We start from the raw sequence: 15,639 nt of genomic DNA, 5'->3' as shown, positions 1-15,639 counted from the left end.
GTTATTGTTTTCATTATCTTAAAAAATCTACTCTTGTGTTATAAAGATGTTGTTCTTTAATAATATTTTCTTTTAGAGGGTATTGATTTTTAGTTTCCATTTTATATTTATCTGTGTTCCTTTGCAACTAAATTTTTGTGTATGGTACAAGTTTGTGTGTGATCTAAGTTTATTTTTCCCCAGAGGAATTAGTATTTCAAATGAGACCAAAAAACTGCATCTGTGGATACCATTTTTCTAAGTACCATTTCTGGATTTTTCTAAGTGCCATTTACTGAAAAGATTTTCCTTTCCCCTTGACTTGTTTTAGGGTTTTTATTGAAATTCAGTTGACCATATAATTGAGGGTTTATTTTTGGACCGGTTATTCTTTTCAGTGTTCTTTTCACTGATGTTTTATGCCAGTCTTGACTACTATGGCTTTATAGTGAGTCTTAAAGGTTGTGCCAGTCTTCCCACTTTGTTTTTTCTTTTCTTTCTCAAGATTGTTTTAGCCATTCTAGATTCTTTTTGTGTACATATACATTTGAGAACCAACTGCTTCTTATTTTGAGGAAAAAAACCCTGTTTGGATTTTAATTGAAATAGCAAGAAATATATACTTAAATTTGGGGAAAACTGACATTCTTAACAATATTGAGTCTTCCATTTCATCAAGATGGGATACCTCTCCATTTGCTTAGGACTTTTTACTTTGTCTTAGTGACATTTTATAGCTTTTAGAGTAGAGGTCTTACATACTTTTTATTATTTCTATTTTCTATCTCTTGAGGCTATTATAAATGGCTTTTTTTTGTTTTATAGTATCACTTCCTGTTATTTGTTTAGTATATAGAAATGAAAGATTTTAATATATTGACCATGTATTCCAACAAAATTTACTTGTTCACTCCTTAGTTTAATTTTTTCTTTTTAGTACTAGGGATTGAACACATGGACACTAAGCCACTGAGTCACATCTCCAGCCGTGCCTCCCCCCTTTTGTGTGGTGCTGGGGATTGATCCCAGGGTTTTATGCATGCGAGGGAAGCACTCTTCCAACTGAGCTATATCCCCAGCCCCCTATCCCTTTCTTAAAAATATTTTATTTTGACACCAGTCTAGCATGCGGGCACCCTACCATCAAGCTGCTTCCTAGCCCCAGTATTTCATGTGTAGACAGGCATGTTTGCCTTTTCTTTATTGGCTTGTGGTTCTTTTTCTTGACTGGCTGGGACCCATAGTACAAGGTGCATAGAAGGGGTGAGAGCATACATCTGTGCCTTCTTCCCATTCTTTGGGGAAAAGCATTTAACCTTTCATATCATACTAGATATAGGTTTTCCCTTAGAGTATCTTTATCAGGTTAAGGCATTTTCTTTCTGTACTATCATTAACTTAAATTTTTTAAAAATATTTTTAAATACCAATTACTTTAGTCATAATGAAATGAAGTTAATAATATAAACTTGGTTTTGCCCGTGAGAGGTTACTACATAAATATGATTTGTGATGTATATCACTTCAGAGGGTTTATTTATCTTCTAGTACTTAGACTATGTTACTCCCAACTATATTTGATACTGTGTTTAAAAATGCATTTTCCAGCATTTTGGTATTCTTAAAATAAGTAACCATTATTGTTTTTCAAAGTACTAGTCAAAGGTTCATATAGAATTGGATTTTGATAGAGGTGTAGATGACTAATATTGCTCTTAATTTGAATATATTAGGAGGTTGATTTTCCCCTTTGTAATGAATCATGTATTTTTTAGCTTTTTGTTGTGAAGCTTGTATGTCATACAACAGATTACAAGGAACTTTGTTTATTCTGAGCTTCACAAAAACTGGTTACAACTCTTTCAGTCCTCTCATATATTTTACAAAGTATTTTTATATTATGCTCTATTTATTAAAGTTAAGTTAAACGTTTGTTTGTTTTGCTCCCTTTCTGTGCTAGTACTGTAGTGTGGGCACTTAAGATCTAATGGTAAACAAAATAGATGTTTTCTACCCTCATGAGGCTTGAAGTCTAGCCAAGAAAACAAAACTGAATAAAATAAACAATTATAAACTATGATAAATGTGAAATATGGTCTGATACCCTCTGTGAACCCAAGGAAGGTTTCCCGGAGAAATTAGAGATCAAAAGATTGTATCTAAATCAAATGAAAGAAATGAGATAATGTAGCAAGATAGAAATATCCTGAAGCAGTGGGGATATAGCCAGGCTATGTAGGATTAGGAGTGAGGGAAATGTGGTTTGCAAATGAGAAATGAGACTAGATAGTTAATGTGGAGCCCAGTTTGTGTAGGACCCGTTAACACTTTGTCTAAGAACAGCATAAAAACCCTGAAACATTTTAACACAGGGAAGTGACACGATTGGTTTTGCATTTTGGAAAGAATATCATGTCTGTTTAGTGGATAATTGAATGAAGAAAAGCCATAAACAATGCAGAAAGACCAGACTGGAAGTCACTGCAGTTGCCCAAGCACAAGATGAGGCAAGCTTGCAGAGGGGAGTGACAGTGGAGATGGAGAAAAATTAACAAGAGGGAAGGTTGGAGAAATGCAGTCTCGGTGCACATACCTTTTGTGTCTTCTAGAATTCATCAGAAGACAACAGTGTTTACTTTAGTCACTATCTGTTCACCTTCTGGGATACTGCATTGCTTATATAGCTCCCTTTGGTAGTCACTGCCTACTGCTTATCCTATTTGTCATTAATAGCTAATATCCCTCTCTTGCTTTGCTCTCTGGGTTCTATTGAGTAGTTGCTTGAATTGACTGGATGTTTAATATGAAATAATAATATATGTTAAATAATATATTAAACATATTGAAGGCTTAAATTTAAAAAATCAGATGCTTGTGCTGTGTCATCTACAGTTACACAGTTTTAGCTGTTAGATGTAATTGTGAAGTAATCCTAAAAAATGAGTCCTCTCAGATATTTCCTGATTAGCGTTCATTAGTTGAAAGGAGAGGGAGGAAGTTGATGGTGATTATAACAAGAATGGTGCTAGTAAAACATTTAATGACCCCTCAAATGAAGAGAATGGTGCCTAATGTTGAAAACAAAGGATGCTGTGTGTACTGAGCTATGTGAACATATGATATTAATGCCTTTTGTCATGATTAGTTCCTATTATAACCAATCTGAAGATGGAAAAGAAGAGGAAGGGGCCAATAGAGTCAGTTGTTAAAACAGGAAATTACTGTGTGAGTCCTACTGAAACTCTTGTATTTACTTATCCATTTTTTAGGAAGTGGAAGGATAAAAGAATGTGTGCAATGTCAAAGTCACTGCTTCTTAGACTTTGCCTCTCATTATCAGGTATCTTTGGAAGCATGTACAATTATGGATTATTTCCGGTGTTTTTATATTCACATACTTGCCAGTGATTTTTAAAAAATAAGTGTCAAACCAAAGCAATCTAATATTTGAATTTCCCTTATTTAAATTTATACTTAAATCTTATTTAGTTTTTTGCCACTTCTCTAATTTTAGAAATATTACACTTTAAAACTATTTTTAAAATGTGTAAGTCTATACTTTTAATAATTTGTCTAAATTTTGGTAACTATAGTAATTAACATTTGATTTCTAATTGTTTTGTTGTAAAGATTAATATTTTGACTTTTCTTTATATGGAATGTGGAACCTAGCTACATTCATGAATATTTATTTATCAAATGTAACTTCATTTTGCATATTTATTGTTGTACTAGGGAATTTTAGATCTGATTTTGTTTGATTTTAATGCAGTTGGGTATCTCTTAAAGTCAAAATGCTTCACTGTAAAATAAGACTTTCTAGCTTTTTTGTGTTAAATTTATTTACTTTCAAACCTAAATATAATATTTATTCAAAGATTGCTGTTCTAACTTGTCTTTAAATATTTCTGGTAATGAGAAATGCACTTATTCTATAATTCACCTAAATCCATAAAGGTTTTAACAGTGGCAGTCTTCCTACAAGGCAGTTGTACCTTAGAAATATTTTTTTTAGAGTCTGAGGAAATTTTGGACACTTCCTGACTGGTAGTCACCAGTAGACAGGGGAGGGGAGGGTAGATCTATATAGCTAAGAATGGCGGTTTCATCTGTTTTGTCTGTTGCCCCACTGTCCCCTGGGCTAGTCATGCTAACCTTCTCCAGTGCCCACTTTCTTCATTTGAGGGTTAGTGACTGGTTCCCTACTGTAGAGAGGTTTAAGATTTTACAGGTAAACTCTGAACACGCACAGCACCATGCATGGCACACAAAACATGCTTTTTGCATATTTTAGGTGTCTTCCCATTTCATCCTCAGTTTCCTGATTTATTTTAAACCTGACATAATTTTTAAATTCTTTTTAATGTTCTAAGCCATTTTTAAGAAAGGTGCTGACCTCATGAGAAATACATCTAAAACAGATGAATGGTTGTCTGTGGTAAGTCAAAATAAATGAAAATGTTTTTAATGTCTGTCAAATATTTGAGCAGGTATTTAATTTGCCTTCTTCTAACTTGGGTGCTGCTTAAGCACTGTATGACAAATTTGTTTAACCCCCTCACCTTTTTTTTTGCATGTTAGGATAATTGTGTGATAAACAGTCTTTCTATTTCTTCTAATGCTTATATTCTGAGATCATATTTGACCCTAAGTATTTCTCCAAATCGATTTTAATATAGAGTTGTTAGTTCCAGGGCTTGCTTTTTTAATATTTATTTTTTAGTTGTAGTTGGACACAATACCTTTATGTTAATTATGTATTTTTATGTGGTGCTGAGGATTGAACCCAGGGTCTTGCAAGTGCGAGGCGAGCTCTCAACCGCTGAGCCACAACCCCAGCCCCACCAGGGCTTGCTTTGCACCTCAAACTCATCAATTTTGTGTGGCGGTGGCGGGGATTGGAGAAATTAGTAAATGGTTTTAACTTCTTCTACTAATGGATATACAACTATATATTTTACAGGCAAAAATTTAGTAGTCCTATCACTTGAGTTTACAAAGACTTTACTGATTTTTAATAATTGATAAGTTTTTTCTGCCAAAGAGCATTAGATTACTGCTGACTTTTTGGTGTCACAGTACCTTGTGGTAGTTTTTCTATAGGGTTTAAAGGTGTGTGCCAGTTTTTCTTCTCTCCTGTTCATAGGGAATAATTTTTACAGATGGCATAAAAAGAATAGCTCTAGAAGTTCATAAGTGCCATTAACACATTCTAAGGATCGGTCAGTTCCATTGTCGTTGTCTTGTCAATCTTGATCGGAGCTTGCCGAGTAAGTCTATAAGCCTGCATGTGCCTGGCAACTGTTACCTAGTGACAGTTTCAGCTGCAGTAGCCATTGGCTGTGCTGTTGATTGGGGCAGGAGGACCGAGTCACCTTTCTGATGGTGAGTTCTGCATCAGCTCAGGATGAGGAGGAGGAGCAGGGCTCCGGCTCAGGTGGAGGCAGTGGTACTGAGAGATTGTGAAGATCTGCCGACAGCACCCTGGTAACTGCATCACAGTGAATCGGACTTCTGAATCAAGCAGCCCAGCCTAGCAGCTGTAAAAGTGAGTGTAGGTGAGAAGCGTTACCTTATTCCTGTGATAAGAGAACTATTTTGTGATAAGTAAAACTAAGAATGTACAAGAAGGAATATCCTGTGGCTTTTACAAAGGAAGAAGGACTTCCCTGAATGATGTGGCGGTGCATGAGAAAATAACTTTCAGAAGAATGCTTTTTGTTAAGCTGCTGTATTCTTCCTGAAGGAAATGTTTTCATTTCTAGTGCATGCTATTTCTTCAAAAGCTATGACAACAAAGACTGATAGGAGACTCTCTGAAATGCCTGTACTTTAGAAAAAGACTTTGGCAAATGTTAGCCTGATGCCAGAATGACCTTGGAAGCCTTTTGGATGAATTCTGTCCTGCCTGCCTTTCAGTATTTCAAACTCGAGGATTTAAACTCATCTTCATGCTTTGAGGTATTTTAAAGCAAGACTATCTCACAGCCCACCTAATGGCTCCAGTATTAATTGAGCACTTGCTCTAAATCTAATACAGAAATAGAAGAGGCATTTTCTTAGCATATGGCTGCTACATAACTGCAAATATAATACACAAGGTAATTTTCCACTTTCAGAAGATTTAATTTAAGTAATGATTTCATGTGTTAATAATCTAATGGAAATAGAAAAGGTATGGCAAAATGTGAAGCCTACTAGAAATACTTAAGTAATAAACAATGACAGTATTTCTAGTCAAATACTCTCAGTGCATAGGAAAGTTTCTATTATTGTTTAAATTTCATATATGTGTGAGATATAGGAATGGTTGCAAAGATGAGAAAAACTTTGAGCTATATATTTTATTACCATGCGCCAGTACAAGGAAGGTGGCATATTAAAAAAATGAAAGTTATCTTTTGTTAAAGATGCTGAAATTTATGGCTAAATAACAGCATTAAGAATTACAATTTACCTGTTTCAGACCCAACTCTGTAGATTGTAGGCAGAATATACTTAAACCTTATTTTTGAAAGGGAAGAGATATAAATTACATTGCTGTTATTAGCACCAGTAACTGAATTGGGCTAAGACTCTTTTCATCTGAATGCTTTAAAAATGCATGCAGAATTAAACCTTCAGAAGTTTATTATATTGCTCACAGGCATATGTCATTCTCCCTACTGGAAATATACCTCTTTTCTCATGAGAGTTATAGGGCAATCTTGAGTCTGTTATCCCCATTCTGCTCTTTGTGCCCATATAGAGATGGTACTTCTTGAAATTAATTTTGCTAAAGTTATTTTTCTTACCTTTAAAAACAATTAGAGAAATGTATCATAAAGTTTGAACCATCAGCATCAAACCTGAACTGAGCCCTAGGACATTCTTTGCCACAGTGAACTTTTTCTTAGCTTTCCAACCAAATGTGGGATTTTAATTACTTAAATGTAAAATATGAATGCACTTTTCTTCACAGATGAAGCAGGAAGCATGAGACAATATAAGACTCTTCCTTTTTCTTTCTTTCTAGTTGATCCCTAAGAAACTATTTCTCTTATGAGAAAAAACAGCCCACAGAAGATTTTCTTCCCTTGGCAATTGATGTTTTTTTGTTCTTCTTCGTTTTTCCTTTTTCCAGAATTAGTTTTTCATAGTACAAGGTAATAAATCCATTTTTTCCAGAAGTGCCTTGTGTCTGCAAAAAAGTTTCTTGGCAGCACTGGAAGAAGCTAATCAGAGACCTCTTTTTACCTTTCTACCTTCCCCTCCTCCCTACCCCTCAAAGCTGAGGTGCATTACTGGTGAACTAAGACTGATGAAGAAACCTGAGCACTCTCTGGGACATTCAGCTCTAATTGAAACACTGAGGCTTGTTCTGAGATTCATGGACAGAGTTTAACAGATGCTGGAAAGGTCATCTGCTTGCTGGAGCCAGGGCTGCAGATTCCTTAATTCCAAGCCATGAATGAATCCAGGTGGACTGAATGGAGGCTCTTGAATGTGAGCAGCGGCAATGGGAATGTGTCTGAGCGTCACTCCTGCCCACTTGGATTTGGCCACTACAGTGTGGTAGATGTCTGCATCCTTGAGACAGTGGTTATTGTCTTGTTGACATTTTTAATCATTGCTGGGAATTTAACAGTCATTTTTGTCTTTCACTGTGCTCCTCTGTTACATCATTATACTACCAGCTATTTCATACAGACGATGGCATATGCTGATCTCTTCGTTGGAGTTAGCTGCTTGGTCCCTACTCTCTCACTTCTCCACTACTCCACAGGTGTCCACGAGTCACTGACTTGCCAGGTTTTTGGATATATCATCTCAGTTCTAAAAAGCGTTTCGATGGCATGTCTTGCTTGCATTAGTGTGGATCGCTATCTTGCAATAACCAAGCCTCTTTCCTACAATCAACTGGTCACCCCTTGTCGCCTGAGAATTTGCATTGTGTTGATCTGGATCTACTCCTGCCTAATTTTCTTGCCTTCCTTTTTTGGCTGGGGGAAACCTGGTTACCATGGTGACATTTTTGAATGGTGTGCCACCTCTTGGCTCACCAGTGCCTATTTTACTGGTTTTATTGTTTGTTTACTTTATGCTCCTGCTGCCTTCGTTGTCTGCTTCACTTACTTTCACATTTTCAAAATTTGCCGGCAGCACACCAAAGAGATTAATGACAGAAGGGCCCGATTTCCCAGCCATGAAGTCAATACTTCTAGAGAGACAGGACACAGCCCTGACCGTCGCTATGCCATGGTTTTGTTTAGGATAACCAGTGTATTTTACATGCTGTGGCTCCCCTATATCATTTACTTTCTTCTAGAAAGCTCCCGGGTCTTGGACAATCCAACACTGTCTTTCTTAACAACATGGCTTGCTATAAGTAATAGTTTTTGTAATTGTGTAATATATAGCCTCTCCAACAGTGTTTTCCGGCTTGGCCTCCGAAGACTTTCAGAGACAATGTGCACATCTTGTGTATGTGTGAAGAATCAGGAAGCAGGAGACCCCATACCTAGGAAGCGGGCAAATTCCTGCTCCATTTGAAGAGAACTCACGGTAAACCACATGGAATCTGACAGTGGTTTTGGATTGTACTCTTGATTCACCTGGAAATTTGCCACCAGAGAAATATTTACTTGAATGGATGACTGTGAAATGAAGAATGAGATTGCAGATCCCTCCCCACTTTTTCATGGGGGAAAAGAACTAAAGGAAAGGATGTGTAGGGGGTAATTCATGAGAGAATTATAGCCTGTGAATATAAATATTCAGTAATGGGAAAACTTTAGTATTGTAGATAAAGGAAGGATCTCAAATTTTCAGGACATGGGCAAGCCCCTCAGCGTCTGTTTCTCTGACTGTTTGTCTCTCGTTGTGTCTCTTTACATGTCTTTCACTTTTTGTGTTTGTGGAAGTTATTATTTGCATAAATTGCCCTTTACAGAAAAACGACACATATTATATACATGGCCAAGTATAGCATCCAACTATACTTTTAAACACATGAATCTAGAATCATAGTGATTTCTTTATGGAGGATGCACAGTAAGCCTATTTTATTTTTTTTCCACACAGCCCTTTGTTTATGCTTTCACAGTCTTCTCTGTAGCACAGATTTTTCTGCCACAAACAAAAGAAATGGTATTTTTTGTTTCTTCTGGGTAAAATGACATTTGCTCCCCCCACCCTTTCCCTAGTAGTAGCACCATATATGTTTAAAATATATATGTATGTATAATTTTCCCTCCCTTTCCATTTTTCTTCATCTGATTTCTGTGGTACTTTACCCCAGAAGTATCTTAGTTAATGAAAGAATCTACTGTATAAAGCAATCATAATGGTAAATAATTGATTCCTTCCAACAAAGCAATCTAGTAGCTTGTTTGGGAGATTGTGTTAAATATTTTCAACAGATTTTGGAAACAGTTTTATCTGGTTGTTTTGAAGTTAGTTCATGTGCCTAATGTGCTGTCTTCCCTGCTGGTGAAGCTTTGTTTTTCTTAAATAAACCCACAAGTAAGTCTAATGCAAATGCCGATACTCACCCTATAGTGATGTATCACTCTTAATGCTATTTGGAATGTCCTTTTTTTTAAGCATTAATTTTTTTTGTGTGTGTTAGGTCTACATCAGCTTACTGTTGTGCCCAGTAGTCATTTGTGTGATATGTATTTGCACATAATGTATTTTTTTACAACAAAGAAAATGTAAATTATTATGTGATATGTGCCTAATGTTTTCTTAGCACAGTACATAGATCAATGTTGTTTAAGATGTCAACATTGAAAAAGTATATACAAAAACTTATTTTAAAAAGAAAATACTTTTGTGTAGTTGTTTAGATATTTATATTAGATGAAGCTGCATTCTTAGTGCTGCTGAGACTATAATGTACTTAATTATCAGACACAGGAAAGAGCTATCAGGATTTTATTTTGTAAAATCTGTTTTCAGATGCAGAGATCAACTTATTTTTTAGTGTGCTACCTGAGATTGAGTAGTACATTTGTCAGGGGTTTAGATGCAGCAAGGTGGCTTTTGGGGAATGAGTGGTGAAACAGGTGTGAGCAGTAGAACATCTGTATCTTACTTTTTTACCTTAAGTTTCCTGACTGAAAAATGTTTGAAAATTTATATCAAACTACTGAGTATTTTTCTTCTCGGCATTTATGATTTCTTTGTTTTATAAAATGCATTTAATGAAATGTGCCTATGACTCCTCAACTTAGAAGCCAACCATGTTTGCATACCACGTTTGGTCTGACTTCAGAGGTTCTTCAGTAGAAATGCCGTCACTTTATTGAGGTCGTTCTGAACCCCTGTATATTTTTTAAACATGTAAGAAAGATTTAAAATAAATAATAAAATAGTATTCTATATATCAAAATCAGACTTTGCTTCAGTTTAATGAAACACTGAATAGGAACAGAAGTTTGCTTGTTTGGAAAGCAAATTCTGTTTTACACTTTTATAGCTGGGGTTTATTTTTGTCTTTGCCAGTGGTATCTTGGATAACTTGGAGCGCACCTTGTAAATTCAGACCTGTTCAAGGAAGATGTAAAGTTCAAGGAAACCTAGTGCTGCCAACTTTTCAGATATCTTTAACTAAAAGTGTCAATGTTATACATATTATTTGGGAATCAAATTTTGATTCCTTTAGAGTGTCAGTATAGTTAGAAAAGACCCAGTAGATGCTCTGCGTAGAAAGTCTAAAGCCATGTGTATTACATTTTCCTCTTCTGACTTTTCCTATTAGTGATTAACAACAATTGTGTGATAGGCTCAGTGTTAAGTTTTACATATATTATAATAGTCAGTTATCACTGTAGCCCTCTGAGATGGTAGTTTCATCTGTACCACTCATCGGATGAGGAAACTATAGAAAAGGGATTCACCTTGCAAGATTAATCAGTGAGTCAGTGACAGAGGTTCCTGCACGCTTAGCTAGATGGGGCCAGGCTTTCACTATGCATCCTTGCCTTCTTTTCAGATAGTTTATACAAACCTCTGTCTGTGATTTTTACCTACAACATTTCCCTGAGCTTTATTTATTTTTTCTCACTCTAAGTCTTTTGCTGAACTCTTTGCTTGTTGATACCTTTTTCTTTGATCTGGTAAATTTCTTTTATTAAAACAGCAATCTGTTAAGCCCAAACTCACCAGCTTAATCTGCGATTAAACTGAAACTTTGGGCCTGGAATGTCCTTGATATTACTCTTGTTCATTTTTGTTAAGTTTTCCTTGAGTAGCTTTTTCAAATCTCTCTGAATTTCTTTTTGAAAAAAAATCTTTGATGGAGAAGAGTAGGAAAGAAAGCCTTTATCAGCCTGAACGAGACAGAATCAGGCAATTGCTGGTTCAGGTTCTTCATGTATTACAGGGATGCATGTAACAACTTCAGGGCAAGCAACTCACCTTCCTCTTGACATGTTTTAATTCAAATTCACATAATAAGATAATACTCATTTTGAAACTACTACAATTTTAGATTAATGTGTTTTAAGAATATGAAGCATAACCATTTTTTTCTATTCTGTAGTAATTACCCAGTTTGGTTATAAATGACAGTCAAAAATAATGCTGTATTTTATCAACTCAGCTTTCTGTTGTTTGTGTAGTTTCTAAAATTATACAGTGTTGAAAGGCTTTATAACCTATAGGTATATGAAATCTGAGCTGAAATCCTGTCCCTTGTAGGCCAGTTGGCCTTAGGAGATCGAATGTTCCAAAACCCCAGTTTTTCATGGATAAAGCCAGAGACTTACTCTCCCTGTTCAGCTGAATTTGAGGATTGAATGAGATTTTGTGGTCCATGTGCTCAGCATGGTGCCCTGTACACAGAAACTGTTCAGAATATGGTAACTGCATTTTTATCATCTTTGTGGGTACATATTTATTAACATCACAACTTAAAAGATCTCTAATTCCAAGTTAAATAGAATCAATCCATTGAGGATTTAGGGTTTTCTTAGATAACATTTTTTTTTCCTACCAAATTTGTGTAAATTTGGATTTGGGGTTAAACTCAGATGTTTTTAAATAAAGAAAACTTTCACAATTTTTGAAAGCGAATTTCTCAGAACTTAGTGATGGAGACTTTATTTGAAATTAGATACATAACAAGCAGATGTTAGGATGAGATAGGTATGATTCTGTGGTTTACCTACCTCCTTACTCTGTTGTATTAAATATGCTTGAACATTCTTTTTTTCCATTATGGTGCTAATAATAGAAAAGGATTGCCCAAGTATGTCTTACCATTTGTTTCTGCAGTGTAATTTTCCTCACTTTTAAAAATGGAATTTGAACTATTTTCATATATAAATTACCTGGAACAAACAATGATTAATAAGTCAATTTGCTTTACAGATACCACAAATCATATGAGTTCAAAAATAAATAAAATTATTTTCTGAAAGGGATTTTCTGTGGTTCTCCTGTGCCCTCTCCCCTTCCCAAGCTAACTAATCATTAATTGTGAAAACCATCCAACTTTATAAGCAATAAGAAAGATCAAGTTGTAGGGAATCTGCTAAGGTAACATTCTAGGAGCTTGAGGCTAGTTTTTTAAATGAGTAATGATGGGTATCCAATCTATATCACATTTAAATTCCACTGGATACATTTAAGAGTAATGTAAGAGTTTCAGTTTAAACATTGATATACTTCCTTTGTAACTTTAGTTTGAGTAAAGTAGATTGTTTTGTTTAAAAAAAAAAAAGTTAACATTCTGAGCACAGCATTGCTTCTGTTCAGGTAGGGCTCTCCTGGTGCACAGTAACACTGGTGAGCCAATGCTGTGTAAGTTGTAGTGGGTGCTCTTTTTCCCAAACAGAGCTATGTTTTAGGATTAAGAAGAATATATAGAAAAAGGCATATTATATAACCAGTTGTATAGAGAAAATCAGGTAGATTTTTCAGTTGTATAGATATTAAGGAAAACAAATTGACTAGAAATGAAAGAATTTATTCCCTTTTCAGTATTTTTAATAAACAAAAGTTTTATACATTATTAGTGTTGCTCTAAAATTTAAAAGATCCATAATTTAATTATAAATAGTAAAATCGGTTGTCTTTCAAAATACTAAAAGTGATGTAATTAGGGTTTTCTTTTTTTATTACTGTTCTTTTTAAAAATTTTGTTTTTACAATGATCATTTCTTTTTTAAAAAATATTTATTTATTTATTTTTAATTATAGGTGGACACAGTGTCTTTATTTTTTACTGTATGTGGTGCTGAGGATCGAACCCAGTGCCTCACGCATGCTAGGCAAGCACTCTACCTCTGAGCCACAACCCCAGCCCGATCATTTCTTTTATAATCAAGAAAATTAATGTTTTATTAAAAGTAATACTGAACTTTTAAAAATATTTTGATGTTTTTTAAAATAGCTTATGTTATTATTGCAAACAACTCTATCAAACATACTGCATTTTTATGAAGATAGTTTATACAGTTTTCTGATTTCTGTAATATTTATTTCAGGTAAATTTTTCGAAGAGACTTGATGACCTTCTTCTTGCAATATTAGATGTTCTTAATGCGTTTGTGTCTTAACATAAACGGATTGAAGTGCTGTTTGCTGAATCTGAAATCTCATCACTGTAGGATTTTATATTGCACTAATGATGGCATCTTTCATTTTTCATGTCTTTGTAAAGACCAGAGGTTGGCCCTGCACTGGGGATATAGGGTCCAGTTGCTGCATTAAGTGCATTTTCTAAACATCAGCATTCTCCTGTAGGTCGTCCATCTCTGAAGATCATGTTTCGTGAATTTCGATTTATTTATTTATTTATTTATTTTGTGTATATGTGTTTATGACTTTTTAGTGATAACTTTTATTTTCTTTTTACATGTGACTCCCAATGTAAAGAAGGTCATATAAATAAATTCAGCAGGAGTCTGTTATTTTGATAAATACTTAAAAGATGTATGTGATATTAGAACCTTCATTATAGTAATTAACGTTTTTGAGATTCTAAAATTCTGAAATTTTTAGGTGATAAATATCAAGAAACATAGTAGTCATAGTGGAATTCATTGAATGAAAGTATTTTCTAAAATTCTTTCACTTCCAAAAGTGATAGTGATACTTAATCTGAGGGAAATCACATTTATCTAACTTTAAAATTTTAACTCTAGTTTTGCTTTATGTTTTCTACTTGAGTATAAATAAGGTCAGTGGCAGTTAAAAATGCCCAAATATACTGTATAAATTCAAGGTGGCAAAATTATTTAATTGCAAAGCACAAAAATAAAGTACAAAATTATGTAGCCCGCTCTCTTAAATTCAGAATGGATCTGTGAGTGAAACATAGTTAACGAGAGGTGATCTACAGTACACTTGTCTATGATTATACCTGACATGAAGATGAGCTCATGTACATATTATATGTAAATGCAATTTAAAAGTGTTTACTGGGGCTGGGGTTGTAGCTCAAGTGGTATAATGCTTGCCTAGCACCTGTGAGGCACTGGATTTGATCCTCAGCACCACATAAAAATAAAATAAAGATATTGTATCCACCTAAAACTAAAAAATAAATATTTTTTTGAAAAGTGTTTACTTATGTTCCCAATGGAGTTTGAAGTTTAAAATAGGTATTACTAGATCATATATTTTATGCTAATGGTTTCTTCACACACATTCCGTTTACTCCTTCAGGAGTTTTGTAATTAAAACACTAAATTGATAAGATTAATATTATTAAAAATGATAGATTTTTAGAGGAGTAAAAGGTAGTTTGGTAAGGAGCAGGTAGAAATTATTCTGAAAATACTAGCTTTAATATAAGAAGCTAAGTTAGATTTGTTTTTTTTCCTTGTATTATTTTGGCAAAGAAAAGTTACTTTAAAATTATGTTTTTAGAATTGTTAAAGTATCCAATTTCAAAATACAGTTTGTGTCAGAAAGTATCTTTAATATAATTTATACCTTGGTTTTTGTGAAATGACAAGAGGACTTGTCATTGATTAGATTTATATAGTAATTTAAAAGTACAAATAGATACACATCAAATTTGTTTTGCTAAGAACTGAGTTTTGAAGAAAAAGTTGATATCCCTAAAATTAAATTTATTTCACTCTCTACTTATGTTGCACCAAAGGCAGTTTTTAAAAAACTTATGACATGTTCAGGACCTTAAAATTTTTCTGAATTTTTAGGGATGTTTATTTGGAAATCTGAAGAAGTACATTTTAAAAATCATATTTAGAATGTAATATTATTAAATATATGTTGTGATGGCTTCTATTTTTTTAAATCATCAACTTTACCTAGCAGCTCTGCTCTGTGTTTTAAAATAGATTTAATACTTAAAATCAAACAAATTATTAAAATTTATTATTGGACTTTATCTTGATTTACTTCTATAGTTTTAGATATCTGCGGATTACGTCAGTAACATGACAACAGATAAGTGTGTGTGGGTGTGCACGTGCATTTTAATGCTTCATTTGTACCCAAGTTACAAACTTTGGGCAACCCTACATTCTCAATTTGTAGTCATTCTACAGGCTTCATAACTTTCATCCTAATTAAAGGTATACATTTTTAAAGAAAACATATTAGAATTTGAAATAATGTCTTTGGGTGGAATTGTACATGATGTCCTACTTTTGCAATAGGGATATGGAATATTGAGGTCACATTCATTGTAACATGAGG

General features: G+C 34.2%; 2 protein-coding genes across 13 annotated transcripts in view; both read left to right on the top strand.

Annotated features, from left to right (window-relative positions):
* The window catches only part of Rabgap1l (RAB GTPase activating protein 1 like), a 592,157-nt gene that overhangs the window by 210,079 nt on the left and 366,439 nt on the right, over window positions 1-15,639 (top strand). The gene's annotated exons all lie outside the window — the stretch shown is intronic.
* Window positions 3,533-13,167, top strand: Gpr52 (G protein-coupled receptor 52). Of its 2 annotated transcripts, none has more exons than XM_048810016.1 (2): window positions 3,533-5,940; window positions 6,995-13,167. In XM_048810016.1, exon 2 carries the CDS (start codon window positions 7,426-7,428, stop codon window positions 8,509-8,511), a length of 1,086 nt encoding a protein of 361 aa, XP_048665973.1. In that variant the 5' UTR covers window positions 3,533-5,940; window positions 6,995-7,425; the 3' UTR covers window positions 8,512-13,167. The 2 variants fall into 2 exon arrangements, with proteins under 2 accessions (XP_048665973.1, XP_048665972.1); XM_048810015.1 differs by having other exon boundaries at window positions 3,533-6,080.

The sequence above is a fragment of the Marmota marmota genome, unplaced genomic scaffold, assembly GCF_001458135.2.
Source record: "Marmota marmota marmota unplaced genomic scaffold, marMar, whole genome shotgun sequence".
Classification (NCBI taxonomy): domain Eukaryota; kingdom Metazoa; phylum Chordata; class Mammalia; order Rodentia; family Sciuridae; genus Marmota; species Marmota marmota.
This window is presented reverse-complemented; position numbering and strand designations above follow the sequence as displayed.

Excerpts from the sequence above, each read along its gene's own strand:
- Gpr52 (XM_048810016.1), top strand. The coding sequence starts at position 7,426 with ATGAATGAATCCAGGTGGACTGAATGGAGGCTCTTGAATGTGAGCAGC.